Here is a 20,367-nt window from a genome sequence, read left to right as displayed (position 1 = left end):
TGAATACACTAACCAGTGTTTAACTGCATACTTAAAGACATGATCTTTGTGGGTTACAAATTTTTAATTGACATCTAATATTTGTACACATTTATGGGGTACAGTATGATAAATTGGTTCATGGATACAATGTGTAATGAGCAAATTAGGGTGATTAGTATTTCCATCTCAAACATTGTCATATCTGTGTGTTGAGGGCTTTTTATATGTAAAGCCATGTCATTTGCAAATGCAATTTACTTCTATAATTTTTTTTTAAAAAAGAGTAGACATCCTTGTCTTGTTCCTGATTTCTGAAAACCTTCTGTCTTTTAGCATCAAGTAAGATGTTAGCTTTAAGTTTTTGTAGCTACCTTTTTTTTTTTATTTGACAGGCAGAGTGGACAGTGAGAGAGAGAGACAGAGAGAAAGGTCTTCCTTTGCCGTTGGTTCACCCTCCAATGGCCGCTGCGGCCGGCGCGCTGCGGCCGGCGCGCTGCGGCCGGCACACCGCGCTGATCCGATGGCAGGAGCCAGGAGCCAGGTGCTTTTCCTGGTCTCCCATGGGGTGCAGGGCCCAAGCACCTGGGCCGTCCTCCACTGCGCTCCCTGGCCACAGCAGAGAGCTGGCCTGGAAGAGGGGCAACCGGGACAGAATCCGGCGCCCCGACCGGGACTAGAACCCGGTGTGCCAGCGCCGCTAGGCGGAGGATTAGCCTAGTGAGCCGCGGCACTGGCTGTAGCTACCTTTTATTAGGTTGATAAAGTTTCCCCTCTCTTCTAATTTGTTGAGTGTTTGTACCGTTAAAGGGTGTTGAATTTTGTCAAATGTTTGATTTGCTTCTGTTGAGATGAGCATGTGGTGTTTGTCCTTTATTAATTTGGTGTAATAATAAGCATTAAATAATACTCCTTTAACTGTTGTATTAGTTAACAACAGTAAATTCTTACTTTTAGGTTCTATGTTCAGTAGTCAAGTTACTCTGATTTTTGTTTGACTCTCGTTTGTTTAAGGTAGGCGTTCTCAGTGGGGAAGGGGCCTGATTTTGTTTCACAGAGAATGGCAATATCTGAAGATACTTTTGTATGTCATAACTGGAGGGTGACGCTGACATCTAATGGGTACAGACTTGGGATGATGCTAAACTTTTTTTTTTTTTTTTTTTTAACTTTTCCCACATTCATTGCATTGAAAAGGTTCATCACCAGTATGGATGGAGCCATTGATATTGAATGAAATAGGCCTTGCGGACAAAACCCTTTCCACATTCTTCACATTTGTGGCATTTCTCTTCTGAGTTTGGTGTCTTACAGATAATGTTAGTGTTTCCCCTAAACATTCTCTGTTCCTGGGTCAAAGATTCCCTTGGTATTTCCCATAAGAAGATCCCTCTCTGTTTATCTAACCTACCAACAGTTCAAAAGTTTCTCTTCCTGTGGGGTTCTGGTCAATTTCACTTTTGATTCTTGTAACTATTACATCCTGTGGTTCCACTTTTTCCTCAGTTTCTTGTTTAACAGTTGGCTCCTCATCATCTCTGTTCAAAACATCCAGTGAGGGCCGGCGTCGTGGCTCACTTGGCTAATCCTCCGCCTGCAGCGCCGGCACCCCGGGTTCTGGTCCCGGTTGGGGCACCAGATTCTGTCCTGGTTGCCCCTCTTCCAGTCCAGCTCTCTGCTGTGGCCCGGGAGGGCAGCGGAGGATGGCCCAAGTGCTTGGGTCCCTGCAGCCATATGGGAGACCAGGAGGAAGCACCCGGCTCCTGGCTTCGGATTGGCGCAGCGCCGGCCGTATTGACCATTAGGGGGTGAACCAACGGAAGGAAGACCTTTCTCTCCGTCTCTCTCATTGTCTGTAACTCTACCTGTGAAATAAAAATTAAAAAAAAAAAATCCAGTGAGACCAGGTTTCCATAACTCTCCATCATGACATCCTTATACAGACTTCCCTGAGCTGGATCCAGATAATCCCACTCCTCCTCATTGCCCTGCTCTTATTCTCTATTTACACCGTCTTGTGATCCAATTCAGTTCAATTCCATGAGCTTCTCTAAGCGTTTACCTTGGGTCCAGGCTTCATGCAGGCACAGAAGACACAGGGAAGGTCAAAAATGGTGCCTCATCTTTGGCTCCGGTGTGGGGCTTGCGAAGGCCGTCTCCTGGCCAGAGAATAGGAGTAGCAACCGGGGCGGCGACACAGAAGGGAGCCTCTGGTAAGGCCTACCCTGCAGCTATAAATTAGGCCTGATGAAGACAAGCCTTCCTGGTTGTGTCCAGCCAGATCCTACCTCAGTCCCTGAGCAATCACGACCCCTGCAGTGTATCAGACACACTCCCTGGCTGCGTTCCAACCTTGAACCGCAACCCTTGCATGGCAGCACGTTTCAGTCTTCTCTACAGCCTCCTTCCAGTTTCCAGTTCCTCCTCCTTGCAGCCAAGCAGCCAAGCAGCCCTATGACCATCTGCCCCTGGTCCAGAATGCGTCACCTGGAACCCTCATATGCTAAACTTCATTCATAGAACAGCCCCCTCCCCCCATAAAAAGAACTATCTAGCTCAAAATGTCAGTAGTGCCAAGATTGAGAGTGGTATTTTCTCAAGAATGGATGGAGTGTTTGTGTTTGATATAGGTGAATGTAAATAGGTTATAGGAACATAGTGATGGAGTTCAGATGGAGTGATGGAGTGATGGGGTTCAGGAATATAATTACCATAAGCACAGGTAATCTTACTTGCATCCCTGACCCCAGCTAGATGTTCTAAATGTAGCTGCTACTGATTACACAAAGAGCAAGATTATGCTTTGTAGATGGTTGATAGAAATCTATCACCACATCCAGGAAAATGTCTCAAAGCATGATTTTTTCTATCTACTCCAAATCCAGTTCTCTGCACATAGAGGTTGGAATCTGCTTCTAAACTTTGACTACTAGCAGTGTTTAGTCTAATTCTTAGCTCCTAAATTAACAGCCTACAGATTCAGAACGAATGTTTTCTTAGGGAAGATAACTACCCAACTGCAACCACAGTCTGTTGCCGTCTGTTCAGAGGTGCTAAATGAGGAGTCCAGGTGCTCTCCATTAACATTCATGCCCGCACCCATGCCCTGTTGCTTTTGTCCAGTGGTGATAAGAGGTCAGAGACACTAAACTACAAGTAAATGCTAGTGATGAGTAGAAATTAATACCTGGTGATGTTGTTTTTTGTGGTTGTCTTTTAGGGCATAGTTTTCTCGTGTATTTCACTGTCTCTTGTGAACTTGCTCTGTGCTTAACAAGTTGATCTGCCATGAACAAAGACAGCCCATTTGCAACATGGCCCTGAAATATTTGTTTGCAAGAAAGAATTTATGGTAATTTGTACCAACTCTCACTTTTATATACAGTACTTCTCTAAAAGTACTGCCTCAGAAAGCACTACAATAAACCAAAATTTGTACATTTGGAACTAAAATCTATGTAAACTGTAAATCCTTAAACTTATGGAGAAGATTAGTTTAGAATTTGCCCATTTGACTCTTCTCATTTAACTGTGGTAATAGATATAAGTAAAACACTTATGAAGACAACTACTTGGGATAATTGGCATACAATCATCTCTGTTTTGTATTAAGTGGCTTATCTGTATTATGGAAGTATAGTTTCATTAATAATTTTATTAGTACTTTTAGTTTTTCTAAGAAAAAGTAAAATATTTCATAGAGTTGTATGCCTTTTACTTTTTAACAAAGATTTTTCAAAACACATCTTATAGGTATTTTTATTATTATTATTATTATTATTATTTATTTGAAAGGCAGAGTTACAGAGAGAGAGAGACAGATCTTGCGTCTGCTGGTTCACTCCCCAAATAGCCACAGTGGCCAGAGCTGGGTCAATCTGAAGCCAAGGAGCCAGGAGCTTCTTCCCAGTCTCCCACATGGGTACAGAGGCCCAAGGATTTGCCTATCCTCTGCTGCTTTCCCAGGTGCATTAGCAGGGAGCTGGATTGGAAGTGGAGTGGCTGGCGCCACAGCTCACTAGGCTGATCCTCTGCCTGTGGCACCGGCACCCCGGGTTCTAGTCCCGGTTGGGGCACCAGATTCTGTCCTGGTTGCTCCTCTTCCAGTCCAGCTCTCTGCTGTGGCCCGGGAGGGCAGTGGAGGATGGCCCAGGTCCTTGGGCCCTGCACCCACATGGGAAACCAGGAGGAAGCACCTGGCTCCTGGCTTCAGATCAGTGCAGCGCGCCGGCTGTAGCAGCCATTTAGGGGGTGAACCAAAGGAAAAAGGAAGACCTTTCTCTCTGTCTCTGTCTCTCACTAACACTGCCTGTCAAAAAAAAAAAAAAAAAAAAAAAAAGGAAATGGAGTATCTGGGACTCAAACCAGTGCCCATATGGGATGCCAGCTCTGCAGACAGCAGCTTAACCTGCTATGCCACAGTGCCAGCCCCTTTAATATAGATTTGATACTTGGGAAGATATACACAGTGTAGTGGAAACTACATGAGCTTTTGTGTCAGATCCAGGTCCAAATTATACTATTTAGGAACTGTTTGGCCTTGAGCTGCTAAACTGTTATGGTCTGCTTTGGAACAGGAAAAGAAGGGAGAATACTTCAATGGTTGTAATAACATAGTAATTAAATAGGAGGAGGATGGAATCAACATTAATCAGAGTCATCCATTCATTTGTAAAGAGGTTATAATTGTTAAGAGCCCAGGATTTGGATCAGACAAGTGGGGTTTCGGCTGTGGCTCTGGCACTGATTACCAGCTGTGCCAGTGGGCCAGCTACAGCTAGACTAGGCTGTGATCTGCCCAGGGTTACATGGTGAATTAGCAGAGCAGTTGACCCTTTACTCTCTAAGTCTCTCTCGTTTTCTTTTTCTGTAAAATCATGGCATTGGTGACTGTTTCAAAACATGTTGTAAGAAGTAGTTGGGTTCATAATTGTAAGAAGGAGCCCGCAGAGTATAGCACAGGATAAGCCCAATAAATGAGATGGTGAGTGCTTAGGTTTTTCTGAGTACTATCAGATAAAATGTGGTTTTTAGTCCTTTTCATCAAATCATTTATCAGTGGGATTGATGAGAGCCACACACCAGATCCCAAGTCTTAAATCCCGGGGAGTTGATTCAGTTCTAGTATTGCATTATACTTAGCTAATGCTTAGTTTAAATAATAATAGTGCTAAATTAGTATAAATACTAATAATTCAAATAGTAAACACTTGGAGCAAAGTTTGTTCAAGCACTCTATCTTTTTTTGCCACGTTCCTTTTTTTCTTTGAGCACTTTAGGAACTGTAGAGAATGGAAGAGAGTGGCAGTGCAGACCAGAGTGCAGGTGCTGCTGTAGTGATGGGTGCTCAGGTGGGGCTGGTGGCAGAGGTGAGGGGAGGATATTAAAAGACTGTATGGGCTGGCGCCGTGGCTCACTTGGCTAATCCTCCGCCTGCAGCGCCGGCACCCCGGGTTCTAGTCCTAGTTGGGGCACCGGGTACTAGTCCCGGTTGCTCCTCTTCCAGTCCAGCTCTCTGCTGTGGCCCGGGAAGGCAGTGGAGGATGGCCCAAGTGCTTGGGCCCTGCAGCCGCATGGGAGACCAGGAGGAAGCACCCGGCTCCTAGCTTCGGATTGGCGCAACGCCGGCCATATTGGCCATTAGGGGGTGAACCAACGGAAAGAAGACCTTTCTCTCTGTCTCTCTCTCTCTGTCTCTCTCTCACTAACTCTGCCTGTCAAAAAATAAAGAAAAAAAAACTATGTAGGTCTTTTGATTTGATTAAAATACTTTTTACTGCTTCATCAAGAAGAATCTTAAGAGAAACTGGCATCTTTTTTTTTTTTTTAAAAAACAGCAATACATGGCAAAGATGAATACAACTAATAGAACAGTGTGGTGCCACTTCCTTGCTTCCTGACTTGGCACCAGCACTCTTACCCACTACTGCCTTTATACATCTGTGAAATTGGGAACACAGTAAAATTATATTGAATTTTAAAAGTTGTCATTTCCATTAACCAGGCTTCATCCCCCCTCCCCCTTTTGCTGCAGATCCTAATTATCTCATGGCTAACGAACGCATGAACCTGATGAACATGGCCAAGCTGAGCATCAAGGGCTTGATTGAGTCAGCTCTGAACCTGGGGAGGACTCTGGATTCTGACTATGCACCCCTTCAGCAGTTCTTTGTGGTGATGGAGCACTGTCTGAAACATGGTTTGAAAGGTAGGCTGTGGCCTCACAATACAAATGGGCGTGCATATATACTGGTCTCTCTCTCTCTCTCTCTCTATATATATATATATATATGCACACATACACACACACTGGTGCATATATATTGGTTCCCAGCAATATACACTCAAGAAAAGAGCATTGTTTGTGGAACCAAAGAGTAAGAGGTGTGAATTAATAATAATAATAATAATGCATTGGAATGCTGTTTCAATGGGGGCAGGGTTGTTATTAAATTGGGGATTTGTTGGGCTGAAGAAAAGATGCTTTTATGTTCCTGTTGTAAGGGTTATTATAAGTAATCAAGTGCAAGAGTGTAGTCCATTTGACAGGCAGAAACAGGCTTGCCTAGACGGACTTGCACAGTGGGTTGGAGCAGAGAGGGTTCCAGATCTCAGGCCTCATGATGTATTCCTCATTGCTCCTCCCACTGAACTATGAGCTTTTGAGAGCAGCACTTGGTCTGGTTCACCTTGATTCTGTTTCTTAGGGCTAAGGCCACAAAGCCTTCCTTAAGAAGCATTGAGTGTTGGGATGCAGATTTTATTTTCATAAAATCTTATCTATTATTAAAGCTTGCATAATTTTAAAACTAATAATCTAGGATTGGCTACCTGAAAAAAACATTGAGTAGATGTGTGTATGTGTTTTGAGGATGTGCTTATGTTGTAAAGAATATTTAAAATATTGCTTTGTTTTTATTTCCTTAGCTAAAAAAACTTTTCTTGGACAAAATAAATCCTTCTGGGGACCTCTGGAATTAGTAGAAAAACTTGTTCCAGAAGCTGCAGAGATAACAGCAAGTGTTAAAGATCTTCCAGGACTTAAGTAAGTCTAGGGTTGGATTCTGCTCGTTAGGAGCATCTTTATCAACTGTTCCCTTAAGAAGATAAAGATGTCCACCACAGTTTATTTCATAACAATCCAAAATATATACCATTGTTATGAATAGGCACTGTTATGAGAGAACTGGTATGTAGCATAGTAAGGAAAATGTGCCCTTGAGGGTTAATTATTCATCTAAGAGAAGTTGTTTCCTTGGTGGAATACCAAACATTATCTTACTTTTTATAGAACTTGTGAGAATCAGTTGATGAGTCTCAAGAAATAGCAATCTTGGGAGGTGGCAATGTAGGAAAAAGACTGTATTTGATGGAGTTTGAGAGCAAAGACTGAAACAACTGTCACGTGAACATCAGAAACTCACTCCTGCAGCCTGCCTTAGAACTTGAAGGAGAGTGGTGATCACTTCCCAAATGAGATTGCTTTAATTTTAACCAGATAGAAACCTAAATTGCCTGTGTCCACAATAGTGTTTGGCTGCTTGTACATACAATCTGCACTGAATTTACTAGGATTTACTCATACATATCTAATGGAACATTTTCAGATTGCAGGCACATTCACTCATTAGTTCTTTGAGAGAGCTATCATCTCAAATGCACCCCTGGGTCCCAGTAGCCCACACAAAATTCCTTGGATAGCAATGAGGTGGGAGAGGTTGTGGGGAGTACCCAGTGTGCTTGTTACACTGGGAGACCCTTAGCAAGTGAGTCTGTTCCTCCATGACCCCTGTCTCTGTTATGTTTTTGTTTGGTTTGTGTTTTTGTAGGACACCAGTAGGTAGAGGAAGAGCCTGGCTTCGTTTGGCATTAATGCAAAAGAAACTCTCAGAATATATGAAAGCTTTGATCAATAAGAAGGAACTTCTCAGGTATTACTACCATCTTCAACTTTCTCTCTCCTTAGTAGGTTCAATGTCATAAAGTAAGCTAGACCATCCATTATCTATTTATGCACCTATTACATAAAGTATTTAATGAATTTTTTTTTTAACTTTTTCATTGTTACCATAGATGACCATGTTTCAACCATGAAGAATTTAATTTTTGCAGCTTTATTATAATGGAGAATTCTGTGGATTTCTCTTACAGTGAATTCTATGAACCCAATGCCCTCATGATGGAAGAAGAAGGAGCCATAATTGCTGGTTTGTTGGTGGGTCTGAATGTCATCGATGCCAACTTCTGTATGAAAGGAGAAGATCTAGACTCTCAGGTGTGTCCGTCCAAGTCCCATTACTTCAGAATTTTTATTGATTAGATTTTTATGCTGACCAAATTAGAAATTCTGTGAGTCTCAAATAGTATTTGCTTCAGTTTTGATGTGAATAATGAAAGTAGCCTGTTTCCTTCCAAGTTGGCTCATTTATGTATTATGAATTTTTCAAATTCTTGCCTTAGCCATGTTCCCTATTAAACATGTATGAGGGTACTTCAAAATGTTGTTGAAAAGTGGAATTAAATGGCAAGTTCAAAAACAATTTTGAAATCCATTCATATAAAAATATACATTAGGAAAAATCAAGTAAAGCTTTCAAAATTTTTTACAACAAATGAGCATCCATTTCTATAATCATTATGAAGTATCCTTATATATATATATATACACTATATATATATATTTATACCTAGACACACAGTTACACACCATTTATGAAAAGTCTGCTTAGCATGATAGTTACCAGTAAAGGCTCTGAAGCTAAACTAATTAGTTTTAAATTCTGACTTCCTCATTTTTTAGGTGAATATATTTTGTAGTTAGTTTCTTGATAATTCAGATTCCTTGATGTAATACAGAGACAAAAAAAAAATCCCTGGGACGCACATTTAGCTTAGTGATTATGACACCTGCATCTCACTTTGGAGTACTTGAGCTCAAATCTCAGCTCCTGGCTTGAGCTTCCTGCTAATGCAGACCCTGAGAGGCAACAGTAATAACTCAAATAATTGGATTCCTGCCACCCACATGGGAGCGCGCTCTCTCTCTCTCTCTCTCTCTTTCTGCCTCTCAAATTAATTAATTCAAAAAAGGTTATTTACTTGAGCTATTGTGAGGGGGAACGATAGGAGTTGATATGTGTAATGGACTTAGAACAGGACCTAGCACATAATTAATTGCAAAATAAATAATGCTACTTTCACTATGACTGTTTCCCACAGGAACAAGTTTCTGTTATATTTTACTGGGAAAAATGGAAAAGGAAGTATGATATTTTGATGTGGATTTTAAAAAATACATAAACTGAATAGTTGAATGGCAAACCTGAAAGATTAAGCATCTGTGTCAATGAAGTTTGAGAGAATAGACATAAAAGTGTTAACAGAGTTCAGTTTAGGGTGGTTGAGGTTATGACTGTCATAAGACTTTCTTTTTAACTGTATTCTCTAAAACTTCTGCAGGGGAATGTGCATTGTTTTTGTAATTAAAATTTTTTTAAAGTTATTCCTAATGTCGATTCAGTAGCAAAATACCTGAAGTAAACAAAAGGGAAAGAAACTTTAGGCCTTGTTTGTATTAAGGATTCCATTGATTGTTACAAGATGGCCTTCCAGTCCTATTGACTTAATCTGGATTATTATTTCCAACCTTATCAATTTTTTATTGTACTAAGGCAGTAATTTCTATCACAAATTTCTGATAATTGTCATGAGTATATTACTGTTTTGAGTACTTTGAGAAATTTATCTATGCTCTTCTAAAAGTATCTAATTTTATATTCTGAAAATTCTGTCTGTAGGTTGGAGTTATAGATTTTTCAATGTATCTCAAGGATGGGAACAGCAGTAAAGGTAGTGAAGGGTATGTACAAAGAAAAATAGGTTTCTTTTTTTCTCTGATACAGTAATATTTTGCTTTGTTCATATTTAATACTTAGAGTAATACTTTAAGCAGACTTGCTATAAAAAGTTCTGATGATAGGTAAAAATACCTAACTATTCTGCCTACTGCTAAACCAAAAGGGTTCTTTGTTGAGTGATTTTCCTGCTGTCTGCTTTGAGGACAAACAAAATAGAAACTTACTAGAGGAATCCAGCTCTCCATCTCTTAAAGGTGTATTTGAAAATGTGATGGTCTTGACCAGAGGAACTGCAATTTCATTTTGCTTAACATTTGAAATGTGAAAGGTGTACATGGCATTATGTGTTTTTTTGTTTTTTGTTTTTTGTTTTTTGTTTTTTTATTGACAGGCAGAGTGGACAGTGAGAGAGAGAGACAGAGAGAAAGGTCTTCCTTTGCCGTTGGTTCACCCTCCAATGGCTGCCGTGGCCGGCGCGCTGCACTGATCCAGTGGCAGGTGCCAGGTACTTATCCTGGTCTCCCATGGGGTGCAGGGCCCAAGTACTCGGGCCATCCTCCGCTGCACTCCCGAGCCACAGCAAAGAGCTGTCCTGGAAGAGGGACAACCGGGACAGAATCCGGCGCCCCGATCAGGACTAGAACCCGGTGTGCCGGTGCCGCAAGGCAGAGGATTAGCCTAGTAGCCAGCACCCCAGGTTCTAGTCCCGGTTGGGGTGCCGGATTCTGTCCTAGTTGCTCCTCTTCCAGTCCAGCTCTTTGCTGTGGCCCCGGAAGGCAGTGGAGGATGGCCCAGGTCCTTGGGCCCTGCACCTGCATGGGAGACCAAGAGGAAGCACCTGGCTCCTGGCTTCAGATCAGCACAGTGCACCACTGGCCATAGCGGCCATTTGGGGGTTGAACCAAGGAGGGAAGACCTTTCTCTGTCTCTCTCTCTCTCACTGTCTAACTCTGCCTGTAAAAAAAAAAAAAAAAAGAAAAAGAAGAAGAAGAAAAAAGAACAAGTATATGGAAATCTATACTGTCTTTATAATTCTTGTAAATCTAAAATTATTTCAAAAATTTAAAATATATTCATTATGTTACTTAGTAATTAGAGGTCAAAAGCATACCTTATATCTTTTATAAATTTAGCAGTTTAAAGCATAATTAGTCTAGTGTTGTTAACCTTGGCTATTGAGTTAAGATTATATCACTTGTTCTTCTGGTAGTTGTCCAGATACATGACCTTTCATATCTTTCAGCTGAAAAGGCAGGCTGTTCAGTTTTGGCCTATTATCAGTTTAGCTGGTTGTAGAAGTGAACCTTTTCCCTAGTTTATTTTTCATGTAACATTAGATTCTTGATCTTCATGAAAGTTTTTTATAAAGGTTGAGCATCCCTAATCCAAAAATCTAAAGTCTGAAATGCTTTAAAATCTGACTGTTTCAGTGCTGACAATGTTGCTCAAAAACTTTTAGATTTTGGATTCCAGATTTCCAGAAGAGGGATGCTCAGCTGGTAAAGTCCATGTAAATATTGCAAAATTTGAACACTCCTGGTGCCAAGCATTTCAGATAGGGATTACTCAACTTAAACCGTTCGGTTTGAATGTAAATAGCACTTAAAGGCAAATACTGTACAAAGCCTTTGAGAACAACCATGTAACACTGCAATGAGCTTAGTTCAGTGCCTATGACAAAAGGAAAATTATTGGTAGGTAATACTAGTGAAGTTGAAAAAAAAACCCACTACTCACAAGAAAATGCTTATCCTTTAAAAGCCTCCTTTATCCTTTAAAAGTAGTGTAACACTACTTAAGGTCTTTAGGTTTGTAAGTTATAACAAGGATTTTATTAATGTAGGGTTTTTTTTATGTTTAAACTTCTGAGTGTTTCTTATTGTTGAGAGGGCTCATCACTTCTGTCTTCTGGTTCACTGTATCTGTGCCACAATTTTTCTCCTGTATTATGAAAAAACACAGGGGTTGGGGAGCAGAATCTAAAGTTATTTAGATTTATTTAGTTATTTCTAAAGTTATTTATTTTATTGGATTTCCTCTGTTTTTCCCCTCTAGAGATGGTCAGATTACTGCAATTCTGGACCAGAAGAACTATGTAGAAGAACTCAACAGACATTTAAAGTAATGGATGAATAATCTTAACTTTACTGGGGATTTGTTGGAGGGGAAAGGGACATGTGAAACTTGTGAACACACCATACTCTCCAAGTCTATACTGAACTCCTGCCTACCTTATTTATAGTTCTCTTATGAAAGATAGCCATTTTTCATTTAAGTAAGACCTTAATATGATTATCTAGCATCAGTATAAATTTGGGGTAGTCTTGGTTCCAGCTAGCAAATTCAAAACTAATTTAAGTGAATTTTCTTTGGGGACCAGGAACTAATAAAGACTGTAATGAGTTATGGAAGTGTTACAGCAGATTATTTACTCTTTCTGTGCCTTAGTTTTTTAATCTGTGACTACGCATACCTAACAGATAGGGTTATTGAAAGGAGTAAGTGAAAAAATGCAAGTAAAATTATTTGAAAAGTTCTTGGTGTGTATAAACAATTACTGTAGCCTGTTATTGTCATATATAGTCATCTTAAAATTTAGTGTATAGGAAATTAGCTTTTTTATTTCACTGAGCAAATACTGAATACAAACTACAATGCCAAAATAGCAGTGAAGGCAAACACTGCCCTTTGCAAGCTGTGTACAGCCTGGGAGTCAACCAGGAACTATAGACATTAGACAGTGAAAGGTAAGTGTGGTGAGTATTTGGAAAGTAAAGTACAAGGTATTGTTCCGCTTTTCAAAAGATGCCATTATGTTTTTTCTTCTCTTGATAGTGCTACTGTAAACAACCTTCAGGCAAAAGTAGATGCATTAGAAAAATCCAACACCAAACTGACAGAGGAGGTAAGTGTTTTGGAAAGTTTTGTTTGACCTGTAGAATTTAATAGTATGCATTTGTGGAGCCAATAATCTTTGTGTAACTTTAGAAATGAAGGACTTGATTTTTTAGATAATATCTACTATAGTATGTATAGACCCTTATTCTGACCAGAACAGCTAATTAACTTCTCACAGAGGTCTGTTTTACCCAGTTGGTTTGTGTAGGCAGTGTAACTTGGCCTATGAAGTGTCTCGATTTCTTTTGTGTGTTTTGTCTGGGCTAACCTAGAGTAAATGTCTAGCATATAGCAAAATATTCATCATTTATCAATCAGTTAACATATTGGGCACTGTTTATTTGCTAGAGCTAGACAAAGGTTTATATGCGCCAAGCGTGGATTTTTGTGTTCAGATTGGCAAGCTGCTCACTCCACACATCCTTTTTTCCTTGAGGGAGGGGATAAATGTGGTGAAGAGCTCTGGTGAGAGACCAGTAATTCTGCTTACATGTCATGTGTTCCCAAGTCAGTCACTTGACCTCTAAGAGGCCCAGTTCCTCCACAGCCAAGTGAGGGTGTGCTTACTTCCCCTTTCAACCTCACAGTTACTCAGAACAGATCAGAATACATATGATAAAAGTCCCCAAAATAAAAACAGGAAAATAATCAAATAAAAAGAATTTTCATGTTTTACTTCTGATTAATAAAGATCTCCCCCTCACACACTCACAACTTGCCAAAGGCTAAACTAGAGATTTTTTTCATTAGACATTTCTATGAAAGATCTTAAAATTACCCAGGTGACAGAGAATTTCTCTTCTCTATTTCTAATTATAGTGATCCTGTTACATACAGTGAGATAAATTTGGCGAATATAAGATCAAATTAAAGCACTAGTCAGGGAGCTGTTGTTTGATGTTTAATACGTTTTTCTTCCGAATAAAAATTTTCATTGTAATTTTGAAATTCCTCCCTTTGTCGGCTTCATTTTTGGATGAAGACTTAAATTTTACATATGTATGTAATATATATTTAAATATGTTTAATTCATGGGTATGACCCTTAGAACTGTATCTCACAAGGCTTTTGGAATTTTGAACACAGGAACTGTCCACTGTGATTCTGCTGTCCTGTGTTGAAGCAAATTCTAGCAGAGCTCTTTTTCTTTGTGTGTGTGTGTGTGTGTGTGTGTGTGTGTTTTACAGGCAGAGTGGACAGTGAGAGAGAGAGAGAGACAGAGAGAAAGGTCTTCCTTTTGAAGTTGGTTCACCCTCCAATGGCCAACATGGCTGGCGCACTGCGGCCAGCACACCGCGCTGATCTGAAGGCAGGAGCCAGGTGCTTCTCCTGGTCTCCCATGGGGTGTAGGGCCCAAGCACTTGGGCCATCCTCCACTGCCTTCCCAGGCCACAGCAGAGAGCTGGCCTGGAAGAGGGGCAACCGGGACAGAATCCGGCGCCCCGACCGGGACTAGAACCCCGTGTGCTGGCACCGCTAGGTGGAGGATTAGCCTATTGAGCCGCGGCGCTGGCCCAACTAGCAGAGCTCTTAAGCCTGGTCTCTAATTAGACTACTTGAGTTCATATCCCAGCTCTGGCCCTTGCTAATTTTCTGATCCTGGGCTGATCTCTTAAACTTCTACTACTGACATTGTTTTGCAAATTACATGATTTACTACTCAGTCAAGTCTTGGGACAGTGCTTCACACATCATGAGCACTTAATACAGTTGTTAATTTTGTTCCTTCCGGGCCAGTGCCGCGGCTCAATAGGCTAATCCTCCGCCTTGCGGCATCGGCACACCGGGTTCTAGTCCCGGTCGGGGGCACCGGATTCTGTCCCGGTTGCCCCTCTTCCAAGCCAGCTCTCTGCTGTGGCCCGGGAAGGCAGTGGAGGATGGCCCAAGTGCTTGGGCCCTACACCCCATGAGAGACCAGGAGAAGCACCTGGCTCCTGCCTTCGGATCAGCGCGGTGCGCCGGCCGCGGCGGCCGTTGGAGGGTGAACCGACAGCAAAAGGAAGACCTTTCGCTCTCTCACTATCCATGCCTGTCAAAAAAAAAAAAAGAAATTTTATTCCTTCAGTCACCAGAATTGTCCTCCTGACTAGATGTATTATATCAACAATATTTATTTATTTATTTATTTATTTATTTATTTTCTGATTTATTTTACCAATAACATTTATTTTCTTGAAACTTTGAACCTTAAGAGATAGGTAAGCACTGTGTATATTTTATAGAGAACAGAAAAAGCTAATCAGGTCTGCCTTTTCTCCTTTCTGTTTTTGGTTTTAAGAAGATCAGTTAAAAAACAAATTAACAGGCCCGCTCCGTGGCTCACTAGGCTAATCCTCCGCCTGCAGCGCCAGCACACCAGGTTCTAGTCCCAGTCGGGGTGCCAGATTCTGTCCCGGTTGCTCCTTTTCCAGGCCAGCTCTCTGCTGTGGCCCAGGAGTGCAGTGGAGGATGGCCCAAGTCCTTGGGACCTGCACCCCATGGGAAACCAGGAGAAGCACCTGGCTCCTGCCTTCGGATCAGTGCGGTGCGCTGGCCGCAGCGTGCCAGCCGCAGCAGCCATTAGAGGGTGAGCCAAGGGGAAAGGAAGACCTTTCTCTGTCTCTCTCTCACTGTCCACTCTGCCTGTCAAAAATAAATAAACAAACAAACAGTTATGGAGCATTCATAATGTGTATTCCAAGATGTGGTTCCATGTATGAGGTAACCTCTTTTACTAAAAATTTTCAGAAATAGATATTCTTGCTTATTATAAGTACAAGATACCCAGGAGGACATCCTGGAGGTAAAAATTCTTGTAAAAAGCAGTGATGAAGAGATGCTGCTTAATTTTTTTTAGCCTGCTCTAAAAGTATTTCTTCTAAGTTCCTTCAATTACTTTTTTTTTTTTTAATGTATTTATTTACTTGAAAGAGTTACACAGAGAGAGAAGGAGAGGCAGAGGGAGAGGTCTTCCATCTGCTGGTTCACTCCCCCAGTTGGCCGCAATGGCCAGAGCTGTGCCGGTCGGAAGCCAGGAGCCAGGAGCTTCTTCCCGGATCTCCCACTTGGGTGCAGGGACCCAAGGACTTGGGCCATCCTCTACTGCTTTCCCAGACCATAGCAGAGAGCTTGATCAGAAGTGGAGTAGCCGGAACTTGAACTGGTACCCATATGGGATACCGGCACTGCAGGCTGCAGCTTTACCTGCTACGTCACAGCACTAGTCCCAGCAATAACTTTTTTAAAAATTTTTATTTATGTATTTATTTGAAAGGCAGGCAGACAGAAGGAGAGCTCTGATCTGTTTTACTCCCCAAAATGCATCACACAACAGCTGGACCTGGACTGAGGCTGAACCTGGGAGCCAGGGCTCCCACATGAGTGGCAGGGACCCATGTAATACAGCCATCTCCTGCTGCTTCCAGGATCCATATTAACAGGGATCTGGAATCAGGAGCAAATAGAACATGAGCCAGGCACTCCCATGTGGAATGTGAGTGTCCCAGCAGGCATATTAACCACTACGCCAAATGCCTACTCCAGCACATTTTTATTGGGTTATAGATGGCTTTGTTCATTCCCAAGAATATCCAAACCTAAAAAATATGTCCTAGCACATCATGAGTTGTACTATATTAACAAATGATAAAAGATTCTCTTTAAATTTCATCAACAGCTCGCAGTTGCAAACAACAGGATTATTACCTTGCAAGAAGAAATGGAACGAGTCAAAGAGGAAAGCTCCTACATATTGGAGTCCAATCGGAAGGTTAGTCTAACTGGACTTATAAAGTATTCACAGGGAGCGCATCGATGTGTTAGCAGCAGGAGGGCTGTTTTAAGCAGCGGGTACTTGCACGTCTCAAGCATACTGTTTTTACTTCAGTCTTGTGCTTAATTGAGTACACAGCAAACGTTATGGCTGGGTTACACCCCTTCTCACAGATGCTCCTTGGCTTCCCTGCCTCCTACATCTGTTTAGAAACTGCCAGAAAGTTGAACTCAGTTTCTTGCTTTTATGTACTGATTTGTATTGTATTGTATTTAACTATTATACTTGTTATATTGAATATACCATTATCTTTATAACATGTAAGTGCTTTATAAGAAGTGACTGACACCTCATTTATGTGATATCACTGGGAAAGAGTTAATCTCTTCAAGAGCAAACTTTTTTGTGTGTTTCATCAAATTTTTGCAGACTTTTTCTATATTGCACAATTCTAAATCTCCTTAGTTGCAGGACTTAACGACGCATTTAGGCATGTGTGCTGACGGAAGATCATAATTATCAATCTAGGTAGTTCTATACTAAATTATAAAGATGCTGTGATAGGAAACTGCTAAGATTGATAGAGCTTCAAGCACCTAGATTTCTAATCTGTTGTAACCTAGGAATGCACATGTCTATAGTTACTAAAATTGTTCCTAAAAAGCAGTTAGGCTCTGAGTACGCTCTTTAGCAATTATTTCTAAGAATAGAGTTTGATTTTACTGAATGGACTTAATGAAAACCAGTGTGAATGCACGGAAGAGATTTTTGATACCTATTTATTTCTAGCTGTAAAATCCTTCTATAGTTGAAAACAGTAGACACAAGATTTCTGGAGAATTGATATTTCCCATTTAAACTTTTGGCACAACTCATAATTTGCAGCGAATACTGGATTTTTTTTTAAGGCTAAAATGTTACCACCTAGTTTGATAACCTATCTTACGATTTTAGATAAAGTAACGGGAAACTTCATAGTTCAGGTCTTTTGAAATTTACTAGACCTTTTCAGTTACCTTATTCTCTTTCTGTGTTGTTAGACCTGCTTAGGTATGGTGTGGATTATTTATATGCTCAAATATGTAATATATACCTCTTTAAGGGTCCTAAGCAAGACAGAACTTCAGAAGGGCAAGCACTAAGTGAAGCCAGAAAACATTTGAAGGAGGAGACACAATTACGACTGGTAAGCTTTGCTTAGATTCTAATAGTTCAGGGTCCAGTATTGTGGCACAGCAAGTTAAGCCATTGCCTGCAATGCCAGCAACCCATTAAGGTGCCAGTTCATGTCCCAGCTGCTCCATTTCTGACCCTGCTAAGGTGCCTGGGAAGCACCAGAGGCTGGTGCAAGCGCTTGGGCTCCTGCACGCATGTGGTAGACCCACATGAATTTCCAGGCTCCTGTCTTCAACCTGGCCCAGCCCTGGCTGTTGCAGCCATTTGGGGAGTGATCCAGCAGATGTAAGATTCTCTCTCTCTCTCTCTCTCCCCCTTTCTCTATGTAATTCTGTCTTTAAAATAAATAAATTAAATATTTTAAAAACTTAGAAAATTTGTTTTAAGAAGATGCTACTAGATCAAAAACACATTAAAAGGTTTTACAGGAGAAGACCAAGATCAGAGGTATAAATGGTGTTGTAAAATTTGCGTGTGTGCATTGTATACATGTGGTGGAACACATTATAACTTGTAGGTACACACAGTTATCAGGTGTTAAGCAGCCAGTCTGTTTCAATTATCTAAGGACGTGGAAATGCTAACTAGAATGATTTTATCAGCACCATTAGATATATAAGTGAAATTATCACACTGTGCCCCATAAATATGTAAGATTATGATAATTAGTAAATAAAAACCTCTTAAGGTTGAAAAAGATGTTTTATGGATCCTATAAAATTGTTTCTCATTCATTTTAAACCACATTCCCTATAAATCTTAATCTATTTTTTTTTAAGATTTATATATTTGAGAGGCAGAGTTACAGACAGAGGGAGGGAGAGATGGAGAGAGAGGTCCTCCATCCACTGGTTCACTCCCCAGATGGCCGCAACGGCCAAAGCTGAACCAATCTGAAGATAGGAGCCAGGAGCTTCTCTGAGTCTCTCACTTGGGTGCAGGGACGCAAGGACTTGGGCCATCTTCCACTACTTTCCTAGGCCACAGCAGAGAGCTGGATTGGAAGAGGAGCAGCCAGAACATGAATTGGTGCCCACGCTAGTGCTGCAGGCTGAGGCTTAGCCCACTTTGCTACAGTGCACCCTCTCAGTCCATTTTCTGAGTATTCTCAGCAGCAATGAGATTTAGCTAATCTTAATAGTTTTTCCTCTTATACTTTGTGTTCCAAGAACATTAAGTATACAAAATCTGCTTTCTCATCTCATGCAGTCCTCCAGCAGCAGTGTTAAGTGTTCTGGGAGGGGTAACTCCTCTGTTCCTCATCAAGAATCCCTGACAGAGAATTACTCTTCTTCTTTTTTGCTGTTATTTGTAAATTATTCTTGCTCCTAGAGATAAATGGTAAAAGTTGTGATTTGGCATTAGAATTGAGAATTTTTTTTTAAATAAAAATTATACCCATACGAACTCATCGTGGGGCCAGCGCCGTGGCTCACTTGGTTAATCCTCTGCCTGCGGCACCGGCATCCCATATGGGCACCGGGTTCTAGTCCTGGTCGCTCCTTTTCCAGTCCAGCTCTCTTCTGTGGCCCGAGAGGGCAGTGGAGGATGGCACAGATGCTTGGGCCCCTGCACCTGCATGGGAAACCAGGAGGAGGCACCTGGCTCCTGGCTTCAGATTGTGCCAACTGTGGCAGCCATTTGGGGAATGAACCAATGGAGGGAAGACCTTTCTCTCTGTCTCTCACACTGTCTAACTCTGCCTGTCAAATTAAAAAAAAAAAAAAAAAAAAAGAACTCATCGTAAGGAATGATACTGTTCTGATCAATTTTATCCAAGTGTGAGTATCATTGTGTTAACTCCTCCAGAAGTTCAGGTAGGGTGACAAACAAGAATGCCTCTAGTTTCTCAAGGAATTGAGGAAAGCTTGAAAATGAGGGGTGGGTTCATTTGTACTCCAAACTTACCACACCTTTACAGTGTCCATCAGTGTTTTGGGTTCTCTGAAAATAAAGCAATGTTATTTTAACATCCTTGAGATAATTAGTATTTGCTTTTTATGTGTTTATGAATTAAATCTCAAAAGTGCTTCCCTTTGGGTTGTTCCTAGTGATAATCTATCTCTGCATTTTCAGAAACAATGATTAATTTTTGCTAATCATGTAAAGACAGGAATCTCAGTTAAACAGCCCCTGATGAAAATCTGAAAGTTTTCCATATCCTTTTATTACAATAAATGTTTGTTAAGGTAAGAAACTAAAATATTAGGCAAGGTCCTGTGTACAGTGTGGGTGTAGAAGAACTTCAGGACTTTGTATCTGTCTTCTGCATAATACTGTGTTAATCATGGTCCATACAAAAGGAGGTTTCTTATTAAGTGAACCTAAAATTCAGTTAGCTGTGTAGACCATGTACCCTAGGGACCTAGAGTGCCTTCTGGTTTCCATGGGCTCATGACTATATCAGTAATATTCAAATTCAGCAAAATTGCAGCTGCCTCATTTTGTGCTGAGTACTGTAGCATTTCATGCATAGTTCTATAAGAGGATGTGGCATCCATTGTCTTAATTTGTAACAAAGTACCTCAATTACATGAATATTTTAGACACTAAGTACACTGTCTTTGGCCTAGCAAGTGTTTCAGATTTATACAATATTGAGCAAATGTTACTATAATTGTCCTAACTGTGATCCTCGTTGTTACAGTCTCTGTAAATGAATGGCAGCTTATAGCTATTTTGCCCAACTATTCAGTTTTGGTCTCA

At 40.9% G+C, this 20,367-nt stretch overlaps 1 protein-coding gene across 17 annotated transcripts in view; it reads left to right on the top strand.

Moving 5' to 3' along the window:
* The window catches only part of RUFY3 (RUN and FYVE domain containing 3), a 100,511-nt gene that overhangs the window by 57,257 nt on the left and 22,887 nt on the right, over positions 1–20,367 (top strand). For all 17 annotated transcript variants that reach the window (XR_016212125.1, XR_016212127.1, XR_011378405.2 and 14 more), the window contains 9 exons: positions 6,014–6,187; positions 6,907–7,024; positions 7,809–7,910; positions 8,131–8,254; positions 9,777–9,838; positions 11,892–11,957; positions 12,672–12,741; positions 16,390–16,482; positions 17,588–17,671. Coding sequence is in view for 13 of the 17 variants with exons in the window: in XM_070048046.2 (XP_069904147.2) it covers positions 6,014–6,187; positions 6,907–7,024; positions 7,809–7,910; positions 8,131–8,254; positions 9,777–9,838; positions 11,892–11,957; positions 12,672–12,741; positions 16,390–16,482; positions 17,588–17,671 (893 nt within the window). In the remaining 4 variants the exon portion in view is untranslated. The remainder of the gene's footprint in view (positions 1–6,013; positions 6,188–6,906; positions 7,025–7,808; positions 7,911–8,130; positions 8,255–9,776; positions 9,839–11,891; positions 11,958–12,671; positions 12,742–16,389; positions 16,483–17,587; positions 17,672–20,367) is intronic.

This window comes from Oryctolagus cuniculus, chromosome 8, assembly GCF_051225735.1.
Source record: "Oryctolagus cuniculus isolate XC-2025 breed Fujian yellow rabbit chromosome 8, ASM5122573v1, whole genome shotgun sequence".
NCBI classification, from domain to species: Eukaryota; Metazoa; Chordata; class Mammalia; order Lagomorpha; family Leporidae; genus Oryctolagus; species Oryctolagus cuniculus.
The sequence above is the reverse complement of the archived record's forward strand: the minus strand, read 5'-3'. Positions and strand labels throughout refer to the sequence as shown.